At 38.0% G+C, this 24,090-nt stretch overlaps 1 protein-coding gene across 4 annotated transcripts in view; it reads right to left on the bottom strand.

Annotated features, from left to right (window-relative positions):
* Positions 1-23,635, bottom strand: part of RNF141 (ring finger protein 141) — a 36,584-nt gene extending 12,949 nt beyond the window's left edge. For 2 of the 4 annotated variants that reach the window (XM_060399911.1, XM_004016160.6), the window contains exons 1-4: positions 23,215-23,635; positions 12,823-13,014; positions 10,184-10,292; positions 1,527-1,708 (exon numbers count right to left, since the gene is read on the bottom strand). In XM_060399911.1, coding sequence (XP_060255894.1) covers positions 1,527-1,708; positions 10,184-10,292; positions 12,823-12,965 — 434 coding nt within the window. In that variant the 5' untranslated portion in view covers positions 12,966-13,014; positions 23,215-23,635. The remainder of the gene's footprint in view (positions 1-1,526; positions 1,709-10,183; positions 10,293-12,822; positions 13,015-23,214) is intronic. The other 2 variants (XM_042233067.2, XM_027979397.3) reach the window with 1 other exon arrangement.
* Between the last annotated feature and the right edge of the window lie 455 nt (positions 23,636-24,090).

Here is a 24,090-nt window from a genome sequence, read left to right as displayed (position 1 = left end):
AGCGATTAAGCACAGAGCACAATGAGTTTATACATGTAAAGGACTCCTCACAATGCCTAATACCCTATAAGTACTTAGTAAATATAAAATACTACTAGAAATAGGTACTAGATATAAGACTGAATCAAATAAATACCTCTTAAGATCCCACTCAATCTGAAAAGTTCTTTTTCCTATGAACTAAATATATCAGGGTATAAAAAAACAAAAACCCAAAATATACAAAGGCAAGCAGCAGCCCTAAACCTACCAATTACGCATTGAGTTTCCCAGTCTAGAGGGCACATGAAAAAGGATAACATTCTTACCTTCCTCATTAAGATGACTGCAATACGAAAAAAGTATTACTTTCATTTTCTACCACAGAGCCTAGTAAATACTATTTACTATTAAATACTATTTTCAACTTTCAAAATATTAAAAAAAAAAAATCACCGTTTTGAAGAGGGAAGGAATGAAAAACAAAATCAGATGTCTGTCTTTGAAAGATTAACTTAACAAAATACAGGAAAGATAAGCCTAAATGCTACCTAAAATGCTCTAAAACTCATTTGGCATTTCATCAGTAACACTTGTACAGCCCAAGCCTAGAAAACCAAACAATCCTATTAAAGACAAATAGGAAAGAATAATTTAAAATACAATGTTACTACAACATAGTATTTGGAAACCAGCTGGTTAAGAATGGATCAAAAAATGCAACTGTAAATGGAGCAATAAAAATGAAGTTCTTGTTAAGCATATTCTTAACTCTAAGGTAGAAGATGCTGTCAATACTGATTTGTGCTGTCTACCCTGTATGACAATAAGACAGGATGTCAACATGTCTAGACCCACGTAAGCCTTTTTCCAGTGAGGCATTCACAAATTTAAATTATGGTCATGGCTGTCAAATGGCAACAGGTGGGTGCATTCACATGCCAAAAGCATTATGGAGAAGGAAAAGAAAGTTTAGATAAAACAATAATATATTAGGCCTGAGTAAACAAGCACCATCACAGAAAATGCTGGCTGACCTCATTTCCTTCTGGTAACTCAGTACATGCAATATGTGCACCAACTACTTGTCCATTCCAGAATGGACTGCCAAGTCCTGGAGCCAATATTTACAACAGTAATGCTCCCATTAGTCAGATACCTTTAAGAAAAACTGAATGGTTTTACCAGATTCTTGGACCTAATCCCTTGAAGGGCTTTGATTGTCTAAGATCCTAAATGCGTATTACAAGAGAGTATTAACTATATACCTTGTCATTAAATGCAAGCAGGTTGAGTAGATTCACGGAAAGTGGGTTGACAGAAACATTACCTGGTGTGAACCACTTTAGTTTTTCTTTAATGTGGCACTCTAACAATGTCCTGAAACACAGAATAGTCCAAAAGCAGATCTGGGATATAATATCATCTGAGACAAAAAGTAATGTGATTTAAGAAATCACAGAGGTCATTAGCAAAAATATTACTGTGATATTCAGTAGTTTGCATGTTGGAAAAGAAGAGAAACATGGCATTTATGCACTGCATACCTTCCCATCCAAAGACTAGCCTGACAAGATGTTACAGAGGCTGAGTTTTCATCTGGGTCTTCAGAGGTGGAGCTCTGTGCCAATACCCCTGCTGCTTGACTTGTGATGTCTTTATAAAGCTGGATAAACTGGTACAAATTCATGATCCGTGATGCTTCCACAATGCCACTGCTTTTGTTAATCTAAAAATAGAAAGAAAATGAAAAAAAAAAAAAAAACAACAAGTTGATAATCTTTCTGATTGATTTTTTTCCCAAAAGTGGAAATATTTAGTCACCTAGGAAACAAAGTTTGCAAATTACCTAACAAGAGAGCAATAGTCTGAGCAAATGAATAATATCACTTCCTCTACGTGTGCAGGGTTCAAAATACACAGTATTTTCTCATGTGATAGTCAAAACAACCTGTAGGGTTGATTAGGCATGAACTTATTTAGTAGTGGAGGTCAGGCAATTTTCCCAGACTTAAAAAATGAATTTTAGAGATAAATCCTTTTAATTTATTTAAAGAATTTCTTAAAGATTTATTTGAATCCAACAACCACTTGCCATTCTACTATAACTGAAAGAGATTAGTTTCTTGAATATCTTAAGTTCTATTACATACCAACACTTACAAACTGAAGCAAGAAAACTACAATAAAGTAAATCCTAACAAAAAGTGGTTGAATTTTTCCCAGAAAGTCATTTTGAACTTTAACGTGAAGTAGAATCATTGGCCTACAGGTTGTAACTCTCCCCACTCTAGCTTACATTCTTTTTCTTGACCTCATATTGCACTTTTGATGTCTTTTTTCTTAAAATCTATTTTTAATTGCAAGATAACTGCTTTACATCTAGCTTCTATTCTTTCTAAAATACTCATTTATTTTATTTTTGGCTGTGCTGGGCTTCACCGCTGCCCGGGCTTCTCTACTGGTGGCGAGCAGGGGTTACTCTTGAGTTGCAGAGTGTGGGCTCTAGGGTGTTTAGGCTTCAGGAGCTGCAGCTCCTGGGCTCTAGAGCAGAGGCTCAGTAGTCATGGTGCAACAGCTTAGATGCTTTGCAGCCCGTGGAACTGTCCCAGATCAGTGATCGAACCCAAGTCTCCTGCACTGGCAGGCAGATTTTTTACCACTGAGCGACCACCAGAGCCGCTAGCTTACATTCTTAATGTGAGGAGGTACTGGGGGCAAGTGTGAGATAATAGGTAAGAAGAGACAATATTGCTTTCATCTGTCTCGGGAAATCATGTAGTATGGCATATATTCTCTTTTCAAATGAGCAAAGCCAGAGGATTGAGGGCATCGCATTCTTGGATAAAGAACCTAAAGTAATCAGAGACAGATTATAGAGATGTGAAAGACTTCCTGTCAACACAGGAGATACCACAGAAGACAGTAGGAACTATTAAATGCAATTAAAGTATGAAATCTATTAAGTGCATATCAAAGTATATGGAATAAACAAAATCAGAAAGCATTTAGAAAGAACTGAATAATAGAGGGAGAGATATAGAGTAGGCCTTAAAATTGTAATTGAAAGTTTTAAAAAGTATTGCTGGAACTGGGGACATGAGAAAGTAAAGTGGTTCAATTATATTAAAAAACATGTTACAGCAACATTTCAATATTTTGAAGAATAACAGTTGTAATTAGCATTTATTGTTTATTACTTGAGAAGACAGTAAGAGAAAAAAGTTGGGAATCAAGTATGAATTAGACTCCATATTGTAAAAATGAAAGAACCATTTCTAATAGAAAATTGATCCAGTTTGGGGAAGGTTAAGAATCTATCTGGAGATACAAATATCTAAGAATCTGTAATAGATTATACATGGGGTAGAGAACAAATAGAATTACAGGTGATAGGAATTTAGGAGGGGTAACAAAAAAAGACTTTCAGAGCTGAGGAAACTGAGCCAGTCTTCCTTTGGAAATGCACAGTTCATTAGAAATTAGGGAATAATTCACATAAATTTAGTATTTAATAGCAAAGCTTATCAAACTGCAATGTTTAAACTGAAGTATAGTTGATGTATAATTATAGGTATAGTGATTCATAATTTCTAAAGGTTATACTCCATTTATAGTTATTATAAAACTATCTACATTCCCTGTATTGTACAATATATCCTTATAGCTTATTTTACACCTTAGAATTAGTCTTCTTAATCCCCTAGCCTTATATAGCCCCTCCTCTTTTCCTCTTCCCACTGGCAACCAACAGTTTTTTCTTTACATCCATGAGTCTACTTTTTTGTTATATTCACTACAAACTATACTATAATCACAGGATTTACAAAACAATGTTTACCAAGTATCCATTATGTGGGTGTTATAGGTACTATAGGTACTACTGCTCTAGCACTAGTGACACAGTGTATAAAAACCAGATAAAAATCTCTGCCCTCACGAAGATTATTCTATAGGTTGGAGAGACAAAAATATAGATAAGATGGAAATAAGTGTTATGAAGAATATTAAACAGAGGACAGAAAATGCTGAAAGGCTGCAGGGAAGGCCTCACAGAGCTACCATTTAGGAACTAAAGCAGTCCAAGAATGAGTCATGTGGGTATCTGGGGAAAGAACACTCCAGGCTAAGAGAACAGGAAGTGCAAAGGCAGACATGAACCTGGCCAGTACCATACTGTCTTGATGACTGTAGCTTTGTAGTATAATCTGAAGTCAGGAAAGTTGATTCCTCCAGCTCCATTCTTCTTTCTTAAGACTGCTTTGGCTATTTGGGGTCTTTTGTGTCTCCATACGAATTGTGAAATTTTTTGTTCTAGTTCTGTGAAAAATGTCATTGGTAATTTGATAGGGATCACACTGAATCTGTAGACTGCATTTGGTAGTATAGTCATTTTCACAATAGTGATTCTTCCTAGCCAGGAACATGGAATATCTCTCCATCTATTTATGTCATCTTTGATTTCTTTCATTAGTGTCTTTTAATTTTCTGTGTACAGTTTTTTTTGTTTCCTTAGGTAACTTTACTCCTAGATATTTAATTCTTTTGTTGCAATGGTGAATGGGATTGATTCCATAATTTCTCTTTCTGATTTTTCATTGTTAGCACATAGAAATGCAAGTGATTTCTATGTATTGATTTTGTATCCTGCAACTTTGCTAAATTCACTGATTAGCTCTAGTAATTTTCTGATACTATCTTTAGAGTTTTCTATGTATAGTATCAGGTCATCTGCAAACAGTGAGAGCTTTACTTCTCTGATCTGGGTTCCTTTCATTTCTTTTTCTTCTCTGATTGCTGTAGCTAGGACTTCCAGAACTATGCTGAATAACAGTGGTGAAAGTGGACACCCTTGTCTTGTTCAAGACAGTATGGTACTGGCACAAAAACAGAAATACAGACCAACAGAACAAGAGAGAAAGCCCAGAAATAAACCCATGCACCTATAGGTACCTTATTTTTGACAAAGGAGGCAAGAATATACAATGGGGCAAAAGCAGCCTCTTCAATAAATTGTGCTGGGAAAACTGGACAGCTACATGTAAAAGAATGAAATTAGAAGACTTCCTAACACCATAAACAAATATAAACTCAAAATGGATTAAAGAGCTAAATATTAGACCAGAAACTATAAAACTCTTAGAGGAAAACACAGGCAGAACACTTGATGACATAAATCAAAGCAAGATCGCCTATGGCCCATCTCCTAGAGTAATGGAAAAAAAAAAAAGTAAACAAGTGGGACCTGATTAAACTTAAAAGCTTTTGCACAGCAAAGGAAACTATAAGCAAGGTGAAGAAACAACCCTCAGAATGGGAGAAACTAATAGCAAATGAAGCAACTGACAAAGGATTAATTTCCAAAATATATAAGCAGCTCTCATACAACTCAATACCAGAAAAACAAACAACCCAGTCAAAAAGTGGGAAAAAGACCTAATCAGACATTTCTCCAAAGAACACACACATACATGTGCTAACAAACACACGAAAAGATGCTCAGCATTGCTCATTATTAGAGAAATGCAAATCAAAACTACAATGAGTTATCACCTCACACCAGTCAGAATGGCCATCATCAAAAAGTCTACAAACAATAAATGCTGGAGAGGGTGTGGAGAAAAGGGAACGCTCTTGCACTGTTTGTGGGAATGTAAATTGATATAGCCACTATGGGAGATAGTATGGAGATTCCTTAAAAAACTAGGAATAAAACCACCATATGACCCAGCAATCCCACTCCTAGGAAACCAAAATTGAAAAAGACACATGTATCCCATTGTTCACTGCAGCACTATTTACAATAGCTAGAACATGGAAGCGACCTAGATGTCCATCAACAGATGAATGGATAAAGAAGTCGTGGTACATATACACAATGGAATATTACTCAGCCACAAAAAGTAATGCCTTTGAGCCAGTTCTAATGAGGTGGATGAACCTAGAATCTATTATACAGAGTGAAGTGAGTCAGAAAGAAAGATACATATCGTGTTCTAATGCATATATACGGAATCTATAAGAATGGTCCTGAAGAATTTACTTACAGGGCAATGGAGGAACAGACATTGAGAACAGACTCGTGGACTTGGGGAGAGGGGAGGGTGAGATGCATGGAGAGAATAACATGGAACTGACATCACCATGTGTAAAATAGACAGCCAATGGGGATTTGCTGTATGGCTCAGGAAATCAAACAGGAGCTCTGTATCAACCTAGAGGGGTGGGATGGGGAGGGGATGGGAGGGAGGCTCAAACGGGAGGGGATATATGGATACCTATGGCTGATTCATGTTGAGGTTTGACAGAAAACAACAAAATTCTGTAAGGTAGTTATTCTTCAATAAAAAGAATAAATTAAAAAAAAAAAAAAAAAGAAGAAGTGAAGCTGGCAAGAAGCACAGGGTCCAGCAAGGAGCCCAGGGAAGCTGGGACAGAATGAGAGCGGGAAGACTGGTAGAAGGCGAGGTTAGGGAGTGAGGTGGGGCCAAATGTAGAGGGCTTTGCTGATCGCAGCAGTGGCTTTGGCTCTTATCTCAAGTGCATGGCGAGCCACTGGATGGTTTTGAGCCAAGGAATATTAAGACCTAATTTCACTTCAGATTATCAGTGGACTAGATTGGTTGTTGATCTGAGACTAGATAGAATGGGGACAAGGGCAGAGAAGCAAGGAGATGAGTTAGAAGGCAACTGGAATAATCCCAGTGAGAAAGGATGGTTGTGAGGAATAAGGTGATAGTAGCAACAATGATGAGTTGGTCACATTCTGAATATATTTTTGAAGAGCAACAGGATTCACTTATGCACTGACTGTGGGGTGGGTATAAGAGAAAAAGAGAAGTCAAGATGACTCCAAGGTTTTGGTCTAAGTAACAAGACAGGTGACAATAATATATTTCATGAAGCTTCTAAACAGCCACCTTAGTCCATAATTTTAATTAGCTCATTAATTTTCTAATATTATTTCCACAAAATACTCCATTTAAACATTATTTAGATAATTTTTTGTTTAAACTGGTGGAAGAGGGGTTTTCTGTGATTTGTAGCTGATGGCAATTTAAATGACAGAGGAATGAACATTCTAGATGAGGGAACTCAATGAGCAAACAGTGATACAGCCTTAAATTAGTTAAGCCTGGTGAGACTGTAGACTGCAAAAGGGGACAATGATAAAACAGAAAAGACAGTTTGGAGCCATACTGCAGAAGGCCTCAAATGCCAGGTTAATGAGTTGAATTATTTTTTAGCATTTATTTTAATCGCTGGGTCTTCACTGCTGTGCACAGCTTCTATTTGTTGTGGTGCACAGGCTTCTTTTTGCAGTGGCTTCTCTTGTTGCAGAGCACCAGCTCTAGGCACACAGGGTTTAGCAGTTGCGGTACAAGGGCTCAGTAGTTGCAGCTGGAGGGCTCCAGAGCACTGGCTCAGGAGCTGTGATGTACAGGTTTAGTTGCTCCGAGGGATGTGGGATCTTCTGGAATCAGGGATCAATCCCGTGTTCCCTGCTTTGGCAGGCAGATTCTTAACCACTGGATCACCAGGGAAGCCTGGGTTGGGACTATTTTGAAGCCAAGGAGGAATTGTTGAGGAACTTTAAATAGAAAAGTGATCTGATGAGAGTTGTGCTTTAGAAAGGCTATTCTCATAGCATCACAAATTAGAATTAGGAGAGGAGTCTCAAGGTGCAGAGACTAATCACAGAATCTGAAGTAATCTAGATGAGAAGAAAGAGAGGCTTAAGTATTAGTTACAGTCTCCTTGAGAAGACTCGAGAGTCCCTTGGACTGCAAGGAGATCCAACTAGTCCATTCTAAGGGAGATCAGCCCTGGGTGTTCTTTTGGAAGGAATGATGCTAAAGCTGAAACTCCAGTACTTTGGCCACCTCATGCGAAGAGTTGACTCATTAGAAAAGACTCTGATGCTGGGAGGGATTGGGGGCAGGAGGAGAAGGGGAAAACAGAGGATGAGATGACTGGATGGCATCATGTACTTGATGGACGTGAGTCTGAGTGAACTCCGGGAGTTGGTGATGGACAGGGAGGTCTGTTGCAATTCATGGGGTCGCAAAGAGTCGGACAAAACTGAGTGACTGAACTGAACTGAACTGAGAGTGTGAACTCTGTCTTACAAATAAACTCAAGTAAAACATAGTAGAGGTAAAACCAAAAAGATCAGCTGGATGGTTACTGTGGAAGAGAGAGCAAGAAAAGGAGAAAGAATGTATATTTTTTCAGAAATGACCTTTGTCACTAGTTTTTATAAATTTACCGATGTATCCTCTGAAGTAGACTTTCAAATAGTCCTGAAAGATTATGTGCAGTGTAAACTTAATTTGAATAGATTTTACATGTTTTAAGCCCAGTTCTTCATTTCTTCTTTACCTTATTTCTTTGTAAAGTTAAAGGTTGCAGATTCCCAAAGTTCTTTGGGGGAATATGCATATTTACAGCACTGCGAAAAACCCCTAATGAATTTAATATAAATATAATCCCCAAAACAAACACAAAATGGAAAAATATGTGGTTGGTATACAATTTTTGAGCCCAGGAGTCAAACTATAAACAATAAAATGTGACTGTGGATCAAATTAATTCAGCATGTATTCTGTTATTTCCAAAGGTACAGAGATAATACATTCTGTTATTTTAGCATGTATTCTCTTTCTTCTCACCTAGATTACTTTAGATTCTGTGACTATTAGATTACTTTAGATTCTGTGACTAGTATCCGCACCTTCAGACTCCTCTCCTAATTCTAACTTGTGATGCTATGAGAATAACCTTTCTAAAGCACAATTCTCAACAGATCACTTTTCTGTTTAAAATTCCTCAACAATTTGTAACATATTATACACTATATAAAGTTACACTGCTACCCAAACTAGTATATTATCTACTTCTGATGAATAATGTAAAAAATTTTTGAATGATGGTTCTCTGGCAGCTATTATAGTGCTTTTTAAAATTTGGACTTAAAAGAAATCAATAAGCAAATGTTCAATGTGGATAGACCCAGTTGAATGGTATTAAATGATACTGTGTATTTTCTCTAAACCAACTGTAAACTTGAACAGGTGCCATTCAACTTCAGTCAAGTGTGGAATTAAGATCTTGGTCTTTGCTAATCTAATCCTCTTAAAAGTTCTTTTATTACTTAAATAGATTAGACCTTCAAATTTGATCAACTAAACAGAATCAATCCTACTATACTTATAGCTTAGTAGAGGCAATAAACCTATTGGGGAAATGTGGCGTATTATTTGGGTAACATTCAGGATCCATGATACAAAAGAAAAAAAAAAAATCTCCTTACCCAGGAATTCTTTATAGATTGATCAGGGGTTGAATTAAGGACATTCATGATTGCCCAACTTATTGTTTATAGGAATATGGATGATTTTATTGTATTTTAGAGCAGGGGCTGGGATAGGAGGAAGCTTAATAAAATTCATTCCTTCATCTTCACCAAAAGTTCACTGGCCTCAAAAAGGTTAAGAACCACCTATTCTAATCTACCCATTAGTGGATAAGGCTTCCTGATACTCTATGACTGCTGCCATCACAGTTTTTTACACAACTGATATACTCATTTACCTTAAATTTAAAGATGAATTAAGAGACACAGTGTGCCTCTTAATTGATGGTGAAAATCCCTTAATTAACTAAAAATAACTTAAAAAAAACCCAACCCAAACCCACAATCCACTGTAAAGCTAAAAATTACTTTTAACTCCCCCAACCAAACCAAAAAACCAACCCTTTCTAATGGATTTTAAAATTATCATTAAAAAAATAAATAAATAAATAAAATAAAATTATCATTTAACAAATAAAACCTAGTGTTTTTTAAAGAAATGATTTCATAAGATACTTTAATTTTTAAGAAGTCATCTTAGAGCTATGTAAGGCATCACTTTAGGATTCCACAGTCAGTTAAAATTCAAAAAGAGAGGTACAGGATAAAGCTGAGAGTTTACTACTGCCTTCCTTGAGTATAAAAATTTCTGCTTATATGGCAATTATATAACCAGTGAAATTTAGTTAACCTGGAAGAGCCATCAAAATTATTTTACATAGTTTTACAAATAAATATTAATAAAAACTAAATTATAAATATTTCTGCTATATTATAGCATACTAATAAATATGGTTCTAATCACCAAAATAGTTTAAGCTCAGAGCTGGAAGTTTCTATCACTCTTACCTTGGTACAGACCACTCGTACAACCACTTTCCAAAAGGCAGAGGAATCAGACCCAGGTTGTACCTCAAAGAGAAGATGTTTTTCCTGGCCAGAAGCCACTTTAGCAGTTCTGAAAAGAGGCAAACACATTCATTAATTTAATGAAAACTCATGTAAAATAATGGAGCTATGAGACCAGATTCAAGAAAGTTTAAGACAGAGGAGGAAATGTGAAGAAAACACAGAAAGGCAAGTAACAACAACAGTGATTGTAATAGTTAGATTCTTAAAATACAGGGATAGAAAATGTTTTGACTATACACATACAGTTTAATTTCCAAAATGGACAGCATAGTGGAATGATGTTTATAAATCTATTTTTTTCAGATCTATATCTCAATGGTCTTTAAATTTCTAATAAAGACATTTAGGAAAAAATGTGTACAAAGAATCAGGTACTTCAAGAAAAAATTTGGCTGGTTTCATTTATCCCAATTTTGACTACCACTGCAGATATATATAAAATGTGAAAAAATCTTGCTCTTGGTTGAGTCTTTCCTTAAGGAGCAACACATATTTTTATAGATAATTTGAAACTGGACGAAGCAAATGATTTTGAGACAGAACTTTACTCTCTTCCCCAGCAGAGTCATTCTAATTTACAAAGAAAGAGAATACTAACATATGAATATAACACTTTTTAGGATAACTCAATATTGTGCATAAGTGTCAATTTAAATCAGTTCAAAGACATATTAAGTATTGCAGCTCCTTTTTATTTTTTAAATCATTACATTTCTCTCTGAACACCAGTGGAGATATGACATTCAGAACTAAGTAACTTTCAGCTAAATAAATTGAGGCCATTGAAAATTAAGCAATGAGCCCTCGGTAACAAAATCAGCCAGTTAAACTAGTACTGCCAGTTGTCAGTTCCATTTTCTGGCTATCAAGTCATGCTTCTTTTATGTAAGTTTAACTATATAACTCTCAGACAGCACTGAATTTGTGAAATGTCTAACTCTGGTCCACAGGAATTGGTTTTAAGAAGCAAATGTAGTCAGAATCATTCTGTGCTAAATAAATAAAAGGGAGACACACTATACCACCGTCTCTGTATTACACAGTAAGCTTAGCTTGTGGATGCTTTCACAGGACACATTTTATCCAGTATCTTTAGACCAAAAAACAAAATTTCAAAGGACAGACTAGATTTTTTTGTATGTAAGTTCTAAGACTTTAAGGGATGGCAAATGTCATTGATTACTCATTAGAAAGTTGAAACAATAAACTTTATTATTAAAAAGTATTTCACTTTTATACTATTAAATTCACAATCCAATTTTATTTCCTAGGAATATGTTCTCAAAAGTAATGCCTCAAATGCTACCATTTGTATGATCTTAAAAAAACAAAAACAAAATAAAATGCTAGAGTTTTAAAAACCATGACTACATTTTTATTATAAAAGATCATACAATAAACAAATACAAACAGAAGTTTATATTCCAACTTAGAAATCCATTCAAGAATTAAGTAGAGATTTAAAGAAAGTGAAAGTTGCTCAGTTGTGTCTGACTCTTTGTGACCCCATGGACTATACAGTTCATGAATTCTCTAGGCCAGAATACTAGAGTGGGTAGCCTTACGTTTCTCCAGGGGATCTTCCCAACCCAGGGATTGAACCCAGGTCTCCCACATTGCAGGCAGATTCTTTACCAGCTGGGCCACAAGGGAAGCCCAAGAAAACTGGAGTGGGTTGCCTATCCCTTATCCAGGGGATCTTCCCGACCTAGGAATTGAAGCAGGGTCTCCTGCATTGCAGGTGGATTCTTTTACCAACTGAGCTATCAGAGAAGTCCATCAAAGATTAAAAGATGACCAGAGATTTAAAGATGATAGCTAATTAGAAAACATTTATAAACAAAACATCCTATTCTCCAGTGATGACAAACGAATTGCTACCATAGAGCTGTGTATCTGGCAGAATAATGGTTCAGTGGACAAACACAGATTTATTATCTAGATGAACTGGTTGATAGTCAGAAACCTGAAGTGCCCTTTCACTATCTGAGGTGCCTTTCTCTAGGTGACTAATTGGTATATTCTCTTCTGTTATGCACCTTCTTCAGTGCTTTCAAACAAAGGTCAATTTATATGCCTATGATCAAAATTCAATTTTAAGTTCTTTCCATTCTTTTAGTCCATTTCAAAATATGACATATTTTGAAATAGTCACATAGAAAGTCTTACGGAGAAGGCAATGGCACCCCACTCCAGTACTCTTGCCTGGAAAATCCCATGGATGGAGGAGCCTGGAAGGCTGCAGTCCATGGGGTCGGACATGACTGAGCGACTTTGCTTTCACTTTTCACTTTCATGCGTTGGAGAAGGAAATGGCAACCCACTCCAGTTGTTCTTGCCTGGAGAATCCCAGGGACGGGGAGCCTGGTGGGCTGCCGTCTGTGGGGTTGCACAGAGTTGGACATGACTGAAGTGACTTAGCAGAAAGTCTTAAGGTATTCAATAAATACTTGCTACCCACTGCTGCTGAAAACACTAAGTCTTACCGATCAATATTTCTGGTTATTTCTCAGACAGTCACAACACTGGGGCATATGTTAGGGAGAAAAAATAAAATGAAAAAGAGCAAGTCTTACACATCATTAAGTTCTGCTACTCTTCCAAGAAATTCTTCATAAGTTAAGGAGCCACTTTCTCGAACCAATGTGACATGTTTTGCTACTTTTTCTGGTAACTTGTTAAGAACCAACTGTGTCTGATCCGAAATTTGCTGTCCCATGATGAGATGATGTCTTATGAAATCCAAAAAGTGTTGCTTCACATAGTTTCTGTCAAATATACATAAAAGTTACTTTTATGTGCAATATAAAAATGGCAATATACCCATCCCTTCAAGAAAATAAAAACAAGAATACTTTTAAGTGAGATCTCAATAAACTTGCATGAGCCTAAGGTGGAATTTAAACAACTATAAAGATTTACAGTTCTATTCTTCTAAAGATCATATAGTTAAATAAGAAAACAATTCATTTTTATTTTATTGGGAAGGTACATTTCTATAACTTTGCCTACTTGGCAACCATTACACACACACAGGCATTTAATTGTATTTAATGGGAAGCTTATTTACCTCATATAATTTTCCTAAAAACATTTCCTGACTGCTCACCACAAGTCAGGCTTCAAAGTAAGGGCTTTCTTATACCATCTCATCTATTTTTTCCAATAACCCTAAGAAGTGAGCATTATTATAGCCCTAGTTGACAGATGAGGAAATAGAATTGAGTGACTTATCTAAAGTTAAACGGTTGGTAAATGGTTGAAGTGAACTTTAAACTCATGTTTTTTAGATTCTTGTGCTTTTATTCTTCAGTTCAGTTCAGTTGCTCAGTTGTGTCCAACTCTTTGTGACCCTATGGACTGCAGCACGCCAGGCCTCCTTGTCCATCACCAACTCCCAGAGTTTACCCAAACTTATGTCCATTGAGTCGGTGATGCCATCCAACCATCTCATCCTCTGTCGTCCCCTTCTCCTCCCACCTTCAATTTTTCCCAGCATCAGGGTCTTTCCCAATGAGTTGCATCAGGTGGCCAAAGTATTGGAGTTTCAGCTTCAGCATCAGGACTGATCTTTAGGATGGACTGGCTGGATCTCCTTTCAGTCCAAAGGACTCTCAAAAGTCCAACAGCACAGTCCAAAAGCGTCAGTTCTTCAGCGCACAGCTTTCTTTATAGTCCAACTCTCACATCCATACATGACTACTGGAAAAACCATAGCCTTAACTAGATGAACCCTTTGTTGGCAAAGTAACGTCTCTGCTTTTTAATATGCTGTCTAGGTTGGTCATAACTTTCCTTCCAAGGTTATATTCTTAAACACTATAATATTTTATGATGTATAATCATGATATAATAGATCAGCTAAAATTTTTATTTTAGAATTACTATATTTATAAATGTGCAACTTAATTCTAATTGTAAAATATATGTAAATTTAACAGATTTTTCAGCTAACTGAACTATCTTACATTTTCTGCTTAGGAAAAAAAAGATAGTGCTTTTGCTTTTTAACTCCTCTAGGAAGAAGCACAAGCTGGAATCAAGATTGCTGGGAGAAATATCAATAACCTCAGATATGCAGATGACACCACCTTTATGGCAGAAAGTGAAGAGGAACTCAAAAGCCTCTTGATGAAAGTGAAAGTGGAGAGTGAAAAAGTTGGCTTAAAGCTCAACATTCAGAAAACGAAGATCATGGCATCTGGTCCCATCACTTCATGGGAAATAGATGGGCAAACAGTGTCAGACTTTATTTTGGGGGGCTCCAAAATCACTGCAGATGGTGACTGCAGCCATGAAATTAAAAGACGCTTACTCCTTGGAAGAAAAATTATGACCAACCTAGATAGCATATTCGGAGAAGGCAATGACAGCCCACTCCAGTACTCTTGCTTGGAAAATCCCATGGATGGAGGAGCCTGGTGGGCTACAGTCCATGGGGTTGCTAAGAGTCGGACACCACTGAGCGACTTCACTTTCACTTTTCACTCTCATGCATTGGAGAAGGAAATGGCAACCCACTCCAGTGTTCTTGCCTTGAGAATCCCAGGGACAGGGGAGCCTGGTGGGCTGCCATCTTTGGGGTCGCACAGAGTCGGACACAACTGAAGCAACTTAGCAGCAGCAGCAGCAGCAGCAGCAGCAGACAGCATACTGAAAAGCAGAGACATTACTTTGCCAACAAAGGTCCGTCTAGTCAAGGCTATGGTTTTTCCTGTGGTCATGAATGGATGTGAGAGTTGAACTGTGAGGAAAGAAAGCTGAGTGCCGAAGAATTGATGCTTTTGAACTGTGGTGTTGGAGAAGACTCTTGAGAGTCCCTTGGACTGCAAGGAGATCCAACTAGTCCATTCTGAAGGAGATCAGCCCTGGGATTTCTTTGGAAGGAATGATGCTAAAGCTGAAACTCCAGTACTTTGGCCACCTCATGTGAAGAGTTGACTCATTGGAAAAGACTCTGATGCTGGGAGGATTTGGCAGCAGGAGGAGAAGGGGACGACAGAGGATGAGATGGCTGGATGGCATCACCAATTCGATGGACGTGAGTCCTAGTGAACTCCGGGAGTTGGTGATGGACAAGGAGGCCTGGCATGCTGCGATTCACGGGGTTGCAAAGAGTTGGACACAACTGAGCGACTGAACTGAACTGAGGTATTTTAAACTTAGAATTTATGTGACTTGTTTTCTAAATATAAAGGTGATATTTTAGTTAAAAGGCTAGATTACTAATAACCTACTATCAATGGAGATCAGTAAGTTATTGAATTGCCTTAAATTTTAATCACAAAAATTTATTTAGTAATCATTTAAATCTTTAAAGATTCTATGTATCACGGCTAGAGAAGAGTTGGATATGTTCATTCTAGATAGTTTTCTTTCCTTTGGTTAAAACAGAAAGTAAGATAAACTTTTAGTATTTACCTATCCTGATATGTTATATAACTGAAAAAAGAAATCCGATTCAATATATATACCACTACTAATAACAGTAAAATCAACTAGTATTTGTTGACCACTTCTATTGTGTTACAGTCTTCTAGGCACTTTACATGTATTCATAAATTTAGTAATTTAAATCCTTATGATAACCATTTTATAGATGAAGAAACAAGATAGTTAAGGAAACAAGCACAGAGAGGTTAAAGTAACAAAGTCACAAAGCAAGTAAGAGTTTTTAAAAAAATAAAGTTGGAAAGAGAAAAAAGGATTAAAATAAAAAAATCTAATTGCCCCTCTTCCAAGAAATTCCATTTTATTTACCCATCAAAGACTATAATTTTACCTCACCTGAATTAAAACTCATACCATATAAAGCAGGTGAAATAGTAACAATTTATAGCAAAAGTTTTGTCAGGAAATCTGCTCTAACATTTAATTTAAAAAAGTAAATGTTAAAAAAAAAAATAAAAAATAAAAATAAAAAAGTAAATGTTAAAACTAAAATATGAACTACCCAACTTTAAAATAGAAAATCATTTACAGTAACAGTTCTCAGTAATCATAAATACCCAAATTTTGTCTTTTGGTATTCAAATCTAGTATATTATATTTGAGGCTTATTCTTTCAGTCACTTTAACTATAGGAAAAGTACAACTGTTCTAAAAGATAAACTCGACAATTACTGTTTTGAATCTGAGCCTACTTGGCAATGATAAGTATGTATTACAGAGATAAATGAAAGGAAGTTGTTGAGGAAGATCCAAGGCACTAAAAAAAAAATCTCTGAAGGCAAAATTACATATTTTAAATATAGCCAAGTGCATTCATAACAGCTGTATTCAAAGAGAAACAAAGATTTTAGCTGAGAGGAGATCTCGAGAGTATTCAACATTAGTGACTCCTGGATTTCACAAACTAGTCAAGTCTCAAAGCCCCACGGTGCTGCACATTTGTTTCAACAGTGTCCAACAATAAACAAAAAAAAATCCTTAAACTGTAACAAAAAATTTAAGAATTTACAACCTAAGAAATAGAAGGATATATTAATACTACTAGAATAAAAGCCCTTCCCAAGAAGGCAGTAATTTCACACTGACATACACTACATACACTAACACTACTGTGCTTATTTTTCTTGTTCTAACCCAAACGTGTGAAAACATCATCAGGAGCCAAAGGTCATACACAGTGCTAGGGAGCCACTGTTACACAGCCTTTGAAAAATTAAATTCAATAAGCACCATATCCCCTGCACTGTGCTATGTTCTGGGGTTTCAAAAGTCAGTGCAAGAAATGTGGTTCTTGCCATCATGGAGCTTCTGATACCGTGGGGAAGAAACAGCAATCGCATAATAAATACATAACTATAAAATGATAGGGCTTCCCTCATAGCTCAGTTGGTAAAGAGTTTGCCTGCAATGCAGGAGACCCTGGTTCGATTTCTGGGTCAGGAAGATTCCCTGGAGAAGGGGTAGGCTACCCACTCCAGTGTTCTTGGGCTTCCCTTGTGGCTTAGCTGGTAAAGAATCTGCCTGCAATAAGGGAGACCTGGGTTTGATCACTGGGTTGGGAAGATCCCCTGGAGAAGGGAATTTCCACTCCAGTATTCTGGCCTGGAGAATCTCGTGGACTGTATAGTTCATGGGGTCGCAAAAAGTCAGACAGACTGAGCAACTTTCACTTTCACAAAATGGTAAGTGCTAAGCCAAACAAGTATAGGGTATTGAAAGCCTAAAGCCTATAAAATGGGGACTTGACTTAGTCTTGTCAGAGAAGTCCTCAGGCAAACATTTGATCTGCCATCAGTCAGAGTTACCCAGAGAAGAGGGACAGGGGCATGGCAAGGGGAGGACAGTCTAAGCAGAGGCTACAGAAAGTGCCTAACACAGGGAGGAGTATGGCAACTTTGAGGTAATAAAAAAAACTCAAGTTTGACTAAAACCTAGACAGAGGAGAGGGAGATTGCCACCAAGAGAGTGGATGTTTACCATTTTTGTTGATGACAAAGACAAGACTGCATGCCTGTTCAATTTGCGGATAACTAAAACTGGAACGAATAATATCCACAGAATACCAGAATCAAGACTGACAGTGAACACTTATTTTCTGAAAATGAATAAATTATATCAAATATGACTAACTTGTTCAGGATCTAACCTAAATATGTTTTAAAATGCACATAAAGCACATAGGTAACATATGCTTCGGAGAAGGCAACGGCACCCCACTCTAGTACTCTTGCCTGGAAAATCCCAAGGATGGAGGAGCCTGGTAGGCTGCAGTCTATGGGGTCGCTAACAGTTGGACACGACTGAGCGACTTCACTTTCACTTTTTACTTTCATGCATTGGAGAAGGAAACGGCAACCCACTCCAGTGTTCTTGCCTGGAGAATCCCAGGGACAGGGGAGCCTGGTGGGCTGCCGTCTATGGGGTCGCACAGAGTTAGACACGACTGAAGCGACTTAGTAGTAGTAACATATGCTTAAAAGTAATTAAAATATAAATGGTCTGAAGGTTCTAGTCAAATATAGATAAGAAAGATGCTAAAATAATCCTAAATTCTTGCTAGAAGCAGATGTCCAGAGTAAGGGCCTAAAATCCCACTATACTCTGTAATGGTTCCAACACACTGAAAGTTGGACAGGGAGGCCTGGCGTGCTGTGATTCATGGGCTCGCAAAGAGTCGGACGCGACTGAGCGGCTGAACTGAAGCAGTCACATTTACTGTTTTAACCAACTAATCAATTAACTTGACTGCATCAGATCTCAGCTGCAGCACTCAGGATCTTTGATTTTCACTGTGGCATGTGGGAACTTTAGTTGCGGCCTGAAGACTCTCAGTTGTGGCGTGTGGGATCTAGTTCCCCAAAACAGCAATTGAACCCAAACCCCCTGCATTGGCAGCAGAGTCTTAGCCACTGGACCACCAGGGAAGTCCTCCAAGCAGCCACACATTCAAAGAGCACAATCATTTGAACATATTTGGGAAAGCACAAAACATGTTATGGATCTAGAGAAGGAAACAAAGCAATTTACTTCAGATAATCACGGTTCAGTAACAGGCATGACAGGTTTGTTCAAACTCTCGAAGAGCTTTCATATGGAAGAGGAAGTAACATTTATTTTATATAGTTACACAGACCAGAATGGCCAGCATAAATCAGGCTGATTTCAGGTCAATACAAGGATTTTCTATCATCCACAATCATCCAGAAGGGTTAAAGGCATGTGTGCCTGCTTTCATTGGAAAGGTGGATGTGCTTAAGCAAAAATAAATTCATCTAATTAGTGTTATAGAGAAAATTCTTGCTTGAATGAGAAGTGGAGAAGATGTTCTCTAACCTAATGTTTCACTCTCAAAGTGAAAACTTAAATTCTCTCTAGCATTCCTATATTGATTTAATAAAAACTCAATAAAATATTCTAATCAACCAGACTGAAAACTTTACATTATACCTACAATTCTTAAATAAAAAATTAAACTTTTGAAATATATGGTCTTAAGATTTCATGTACAATATTAATGATAATTTAATCAATATGCCCACCAAACAAATAATAAAGAGATCTGGTTGCTTGTTTAATGAATTAGAAAATGGTGCCTTTTAAGAGGTAGAATTGTGGGAGGGAGGTTCCAGAGGGAGGGGACATATGTATACCTATGGTTGATTCATGAAGATGTATGGAAGAAACCAACACAAAATTGTAAAGCAATTATCTTTCAATTAAAAATAAATTTAAAAGTAAAGTTAAATTTAAAAAGAGGTTACATTGTCATTATATGCAGATTTCATGATATTATATATAGAAAACCCTAAAGATTCCACACAAAAACCACTAGTTCTGATAAATTTAGCAAGGTAGCAGGATATAAGATTAGCACACAGAAATATGTTTTAAAATTGCAGCTCCACTCCCTCCAAAAACAAAAACAAAAACCTTAAACCTGACCAAGGAGCTGAAAAACTTATATGCTCTCAGAACTATAAAGCACTGATAAAAGAAACTAAAGATACATGTATATTTATGGCTGAGTTCCTTCACTGTTCACTGTAAACTACAACAACATTGTTGATCAGCTATAGCCCAATACAAAATAAAAAACTAGGAAGTTTAAACAACAAAAAAAAGCCACTTTGAAACAAATTATCATTTACTAAACAAATTTTATGATTTCATTTAGAAAATTCTGATATGACACATTAGCTGCTACTGCTGCTGCTAAGTCAGTTGTGTCCGACCCTGTGTGACCCCATAGACAGCAGCCTACCAGGCTCCTCTGTCCCTGGGATTCTCCAGGCAAGAATACTGGAGTGGGTTGCCATTTCCTTCTTGGCACACTAGCAATCACATATATTTACTCATAAAAGTTTAATTCATTAAAATCATTCCATACAAATACATGCATATATATATATATAAGTCATACACATATGACCTTGATTAATAAACATTTGCTAATATATTTAGCAAAAAAAAAATATATATATATGATCCAGCAATTATACTCCTGGGTATATATCCCCCTAAAAAACAAATGCTAATTTGGAAAGGTACATACACCCCCTATGCTCATGGCAGCATTATTTACAACTGCCAAGATATGAAAGCAACTTAAGTGTCCATCAACAGATGAATGAATAAAGAAGTGGTATGTAGATATACAATGGAACACTACTCAGCCACGAAAAGGAATGAAATCTTGCCATTTGCAGCAACATGGATAGACTTGCAGGGTATTATGCTTAGTGAATTAGTCAGAGAAAGACAAATACTGTATGGTATCACGTATATGTAGAACTAAAAAATAAAACTAGTGAATATAAAAGAAACAGACTCATAGAAAACAAACTAGTGGTTACCAGAGGGGAGAGGGAAACAGGGAGGGGCAAGATAGGGATAGAGGATTAAATATACAAACTATTGTGTATAAAACAGATAAGCTACAAGGATATACTGTACAACACGGGGAATACAGCCAATATTTTATAGTAACTATAAAATATTATCCCCCCAAAAAAGAAAATGGTCCATTTTGTTTCTGTATGGTTTTGAATTGGTGTCCTAACTTTGAAGAAAATTTAAAATTTGAAGCAGCATATTAACTCATCTTGTAATCATACTTGGTATCAGGAAACCTGATTATTAACTCCTCAGATTAAAAGGGAAAACTATCTAGAGACTACGGAAAGAGCACGGAACAGCGCCTCTCAACCTGCTTCAGTGGAGAAGGCCCCCAATTCACAGTTCATTTTCAATACCATAAAATGACAAATATCTGAGTCCATCTGAGAATAACAATATGGCTCTGCAATCTAGATGCAATAAAATCACAATCAAGGGTGCATGCATGTTCACAAAACAATCTGCTGAGGCCACCCGCTAGTCACCCCCCACAGGTTTTTCAATGTCCCTCTTTGGTGACTCGGCACATTCTTCTATCACAGCACATATCATCAGTTAGGTCACTTGACCATCCCCCTCTGTGAGCTTCTTGAGGGTAGCAGCTGTGTTCCCTTTTCTGGCAGATATATAAGCACACAATAAATGTGTACCAATGGATATAGTAAATACTGTTGACAGTTTGGGGTTTTTTATTATTCACTTGTTCAGTCATCTACTAGTTGGGAGAGAAGCTGAAATTTTAAAAAAAAAAATGAAGAAAAATATAAAATTTACTGTTAATGTTTATGTGAATTGAAAAGTATTCATTATTTGGTACGAGCAAAATACTTCCTATAGATCATGAAACAGCAGTATTGAAGAGGAACTTAATTTGTAAACCACTGGCATACAATTTAGCAAAAGATAAATCTCTCCTCAAGACTTAAAGAACTGACCACTCTCATGTTATTGTGCCCCCATAATTTAGTCCTTTCAAGCAGGATAACAATGTGCTTTCAAAAAACATTTGAAGGATTTTCTAAATAAAGAATAACTGTTATTTTGAAACTCATAATATCAAGGATTCCAAAAATGCCACATTCCCTAGTGGGTGGTAACTCATACACTTGATCACTTCTTTTTCTAACAAAATGAACTTTTGTAGTTCAAATATTCTTTATAAAGATATAAAAATCACATCATGGGTAACTGGAAAAAAAAACTTCATGAAAATTTAAACCATATCCATTCATAAAAGGATTAAACAAAGATGAAAAGCCTAGACGTGTAACAAGATGACTAGTTCACAAATACTGAAGTATTTAGAAAACCTCTCTGAAACCTGTTCTCCATGAAATTTTGTACCAGTTTCTTTACTTAAAAAAGAGATATTTATAGTTGAAACTATTTTCACTGCTATTTAGCATCAGTGATGCTAAAAGTACTAAAAACCAAGGTTCCTAAAGATACTATTTATTACTCATTATACTCAAACTCTAGATCATAAACAGATTATCAGCTGTCCTGCAAGACAAGAAATTAAGAGCAGTTATAAAGACCATACTGAAACACTTAGACTAGTCAGAGACACTAGAGTCTGGAATGCCTGTTACAGACTCAAAGATCTTAATCAGACAAAAATTTTATACAAAGTAAAACTACAAAAGGATAGTACTTGGAGACTGAAAGCATGGATTTCTGGTATCACTAGGGTGTTCACTAGACTTTGGACCTTCTCTGCCTTTTGAGGAAGAGAAAGAGAAAGGAAGTGTGGCATGTTTCAATATGAACTAAGAAGGCACAGGTGGTAACACACACCAAATATAAAATGCACTTATACCAAATGACAAAGAATATACTGTGGAAACACACAACCATATTCTGAGGAAAATATTTAGAAGCTGCAGCCAGGCAACATCAGAGGAAAGGAGAAATATTCATACTATTTTTGTGTTCTGAATTCAGAAAGCATCGCTTCTTAGAGGGGAGATGCTTTCCAACACAGAGGCGGCTAATTCAGGATTGATTTTTGGTTCGGGGCCCCTCATGTTCCAGATGAAATTCGGAAAGGATGGAGCTCACGTTATAGCAAGAATGGGCGAGGGAAGATGCAAAAGAATCACTCCATATAGAAGATCTAAGAATTATAAACCATAGGAAGTGTCACGGCCGCTTTATAAATACGACCTAGACAAGAACTGAATCGTCCGGCACCGTGAAACAGGCCAGGGTCAGAACAGAGACGTACACTGAAAGGGGCTGGGATAAATATTAACAACAACAGTAAGCCCACATTCTAACACGGTAACACGATAAAAATAACAAAGAAATCATTCAAAAGCGACACAAGTTTCCCTTCCAGGAACGATTACTACAATTAGTAGTAAACTTCCGGTCTTTGCCGGGTCTCACGGGAGCTGGTTTGACAAGCTCAGGCCTTTCGGAAGGGGAGCAGCCTAAGCTAGTTTAGAGACAGTGGCCGGATTAAGTAGACGGACTTGGATATTTCTGAGCCATCACCCAGGCAAGGGTTTCTCACATGGGGGGTCCACTGCAGCGGGGGCGCACGGGTTTCCAGCCTCACCAGTGCGTTAACTCAGCACACCCGCCACCCTCCCACCACCTCCCCTCCTCAAGCGCACCTGCACGCGCAACCAACAGCTACGTCCGCTGGCCGACCGACTGCGCCGGCGGCAATATTCAAAAGCAGGTCCGCGCTCGAGGAGAAAAAGCCTCTCCCAAACGGGGCAAGCCACTTCCACGCCCAGTCACTGGAAACCACCGGGCTAAAGACAGTGCGACCATGGAAGGGCCTCCCAAGCCAGCTCCCCTCCCTCAGGCAAGGCCTAGAAACTGCGGCGGCAGGGCGGGGCTTGACCCCCCACGGAAGCCCGGCCCTGCAGTAGAGGCGTGGCGGGCGTTACTACTCCCTGTAGGAGGGCTGAGGAGCAGCTGGGAAGGGAACCGGCAACAGGTTAGCGCTGCGGAGCTCACCCCAGGTTCAAGGCATCGCGCTTCCGGGAGCCGCGGCGCCGCCTCAGCCAGCCTCACAGACCCGCAGGCGGCGGCGGCAGCGGCGGCGGCGGCACCAACCACCCGGTCGCACTTCAGTGACGCACAAGTCCCGCCTCCAGCGCGTTGCTTGGAGACGGTGCCCAACCTTCTCCAGAGCTTCGACTAGCTGGCTGCGCTTCTGAGGACCTGCGAGGCCTCGGCCTCGGGGGCCATCCGAGAGGGAATGGTGGCGGCGAAGGCCAGAGGGGGCCGTGCGCTAGAGGAGGCAGCAGAGGCCTCGCCTGGCAGGTTCCTCAAGTCTAAGGCTCCGTGGGGGCGGCAGTGGGTGCGGCCTGGCCGACTGCCGCCTCGTCTGGCCCCACTCCCCTAGCGAGAGCCCACCTGGTGACAAAAGGCACTGTGATCCCTGATTTGGCCAATAGTTGAATTCCAAGTCACTACTTATAAGGCCTCCAACCTCCCACTGGTCATAGCTACACAAGTGAAAGTGAAAGTCGCTCAGT

Source organism: Ovis aries, chromosome 15 (assembly GCF_016772045.2).
Source record: "Ovis aries strain OAR_USU_Benz2616 breed Rambouillet chromosome 15, ARS-UI_Ramb_v3.0, whole genome shotgun sequence".
NCBI classification, from domain to species: Eukaryota; Metazoa; Chordata; class Mammalia; order Artiodactyla; family Bovidae; genus Ovis; species Ovis aries.
Note: the sequence above shows the minus strand (reverse complement) of the source record. Positions and strands in the feature narration are given on the sequence as shown.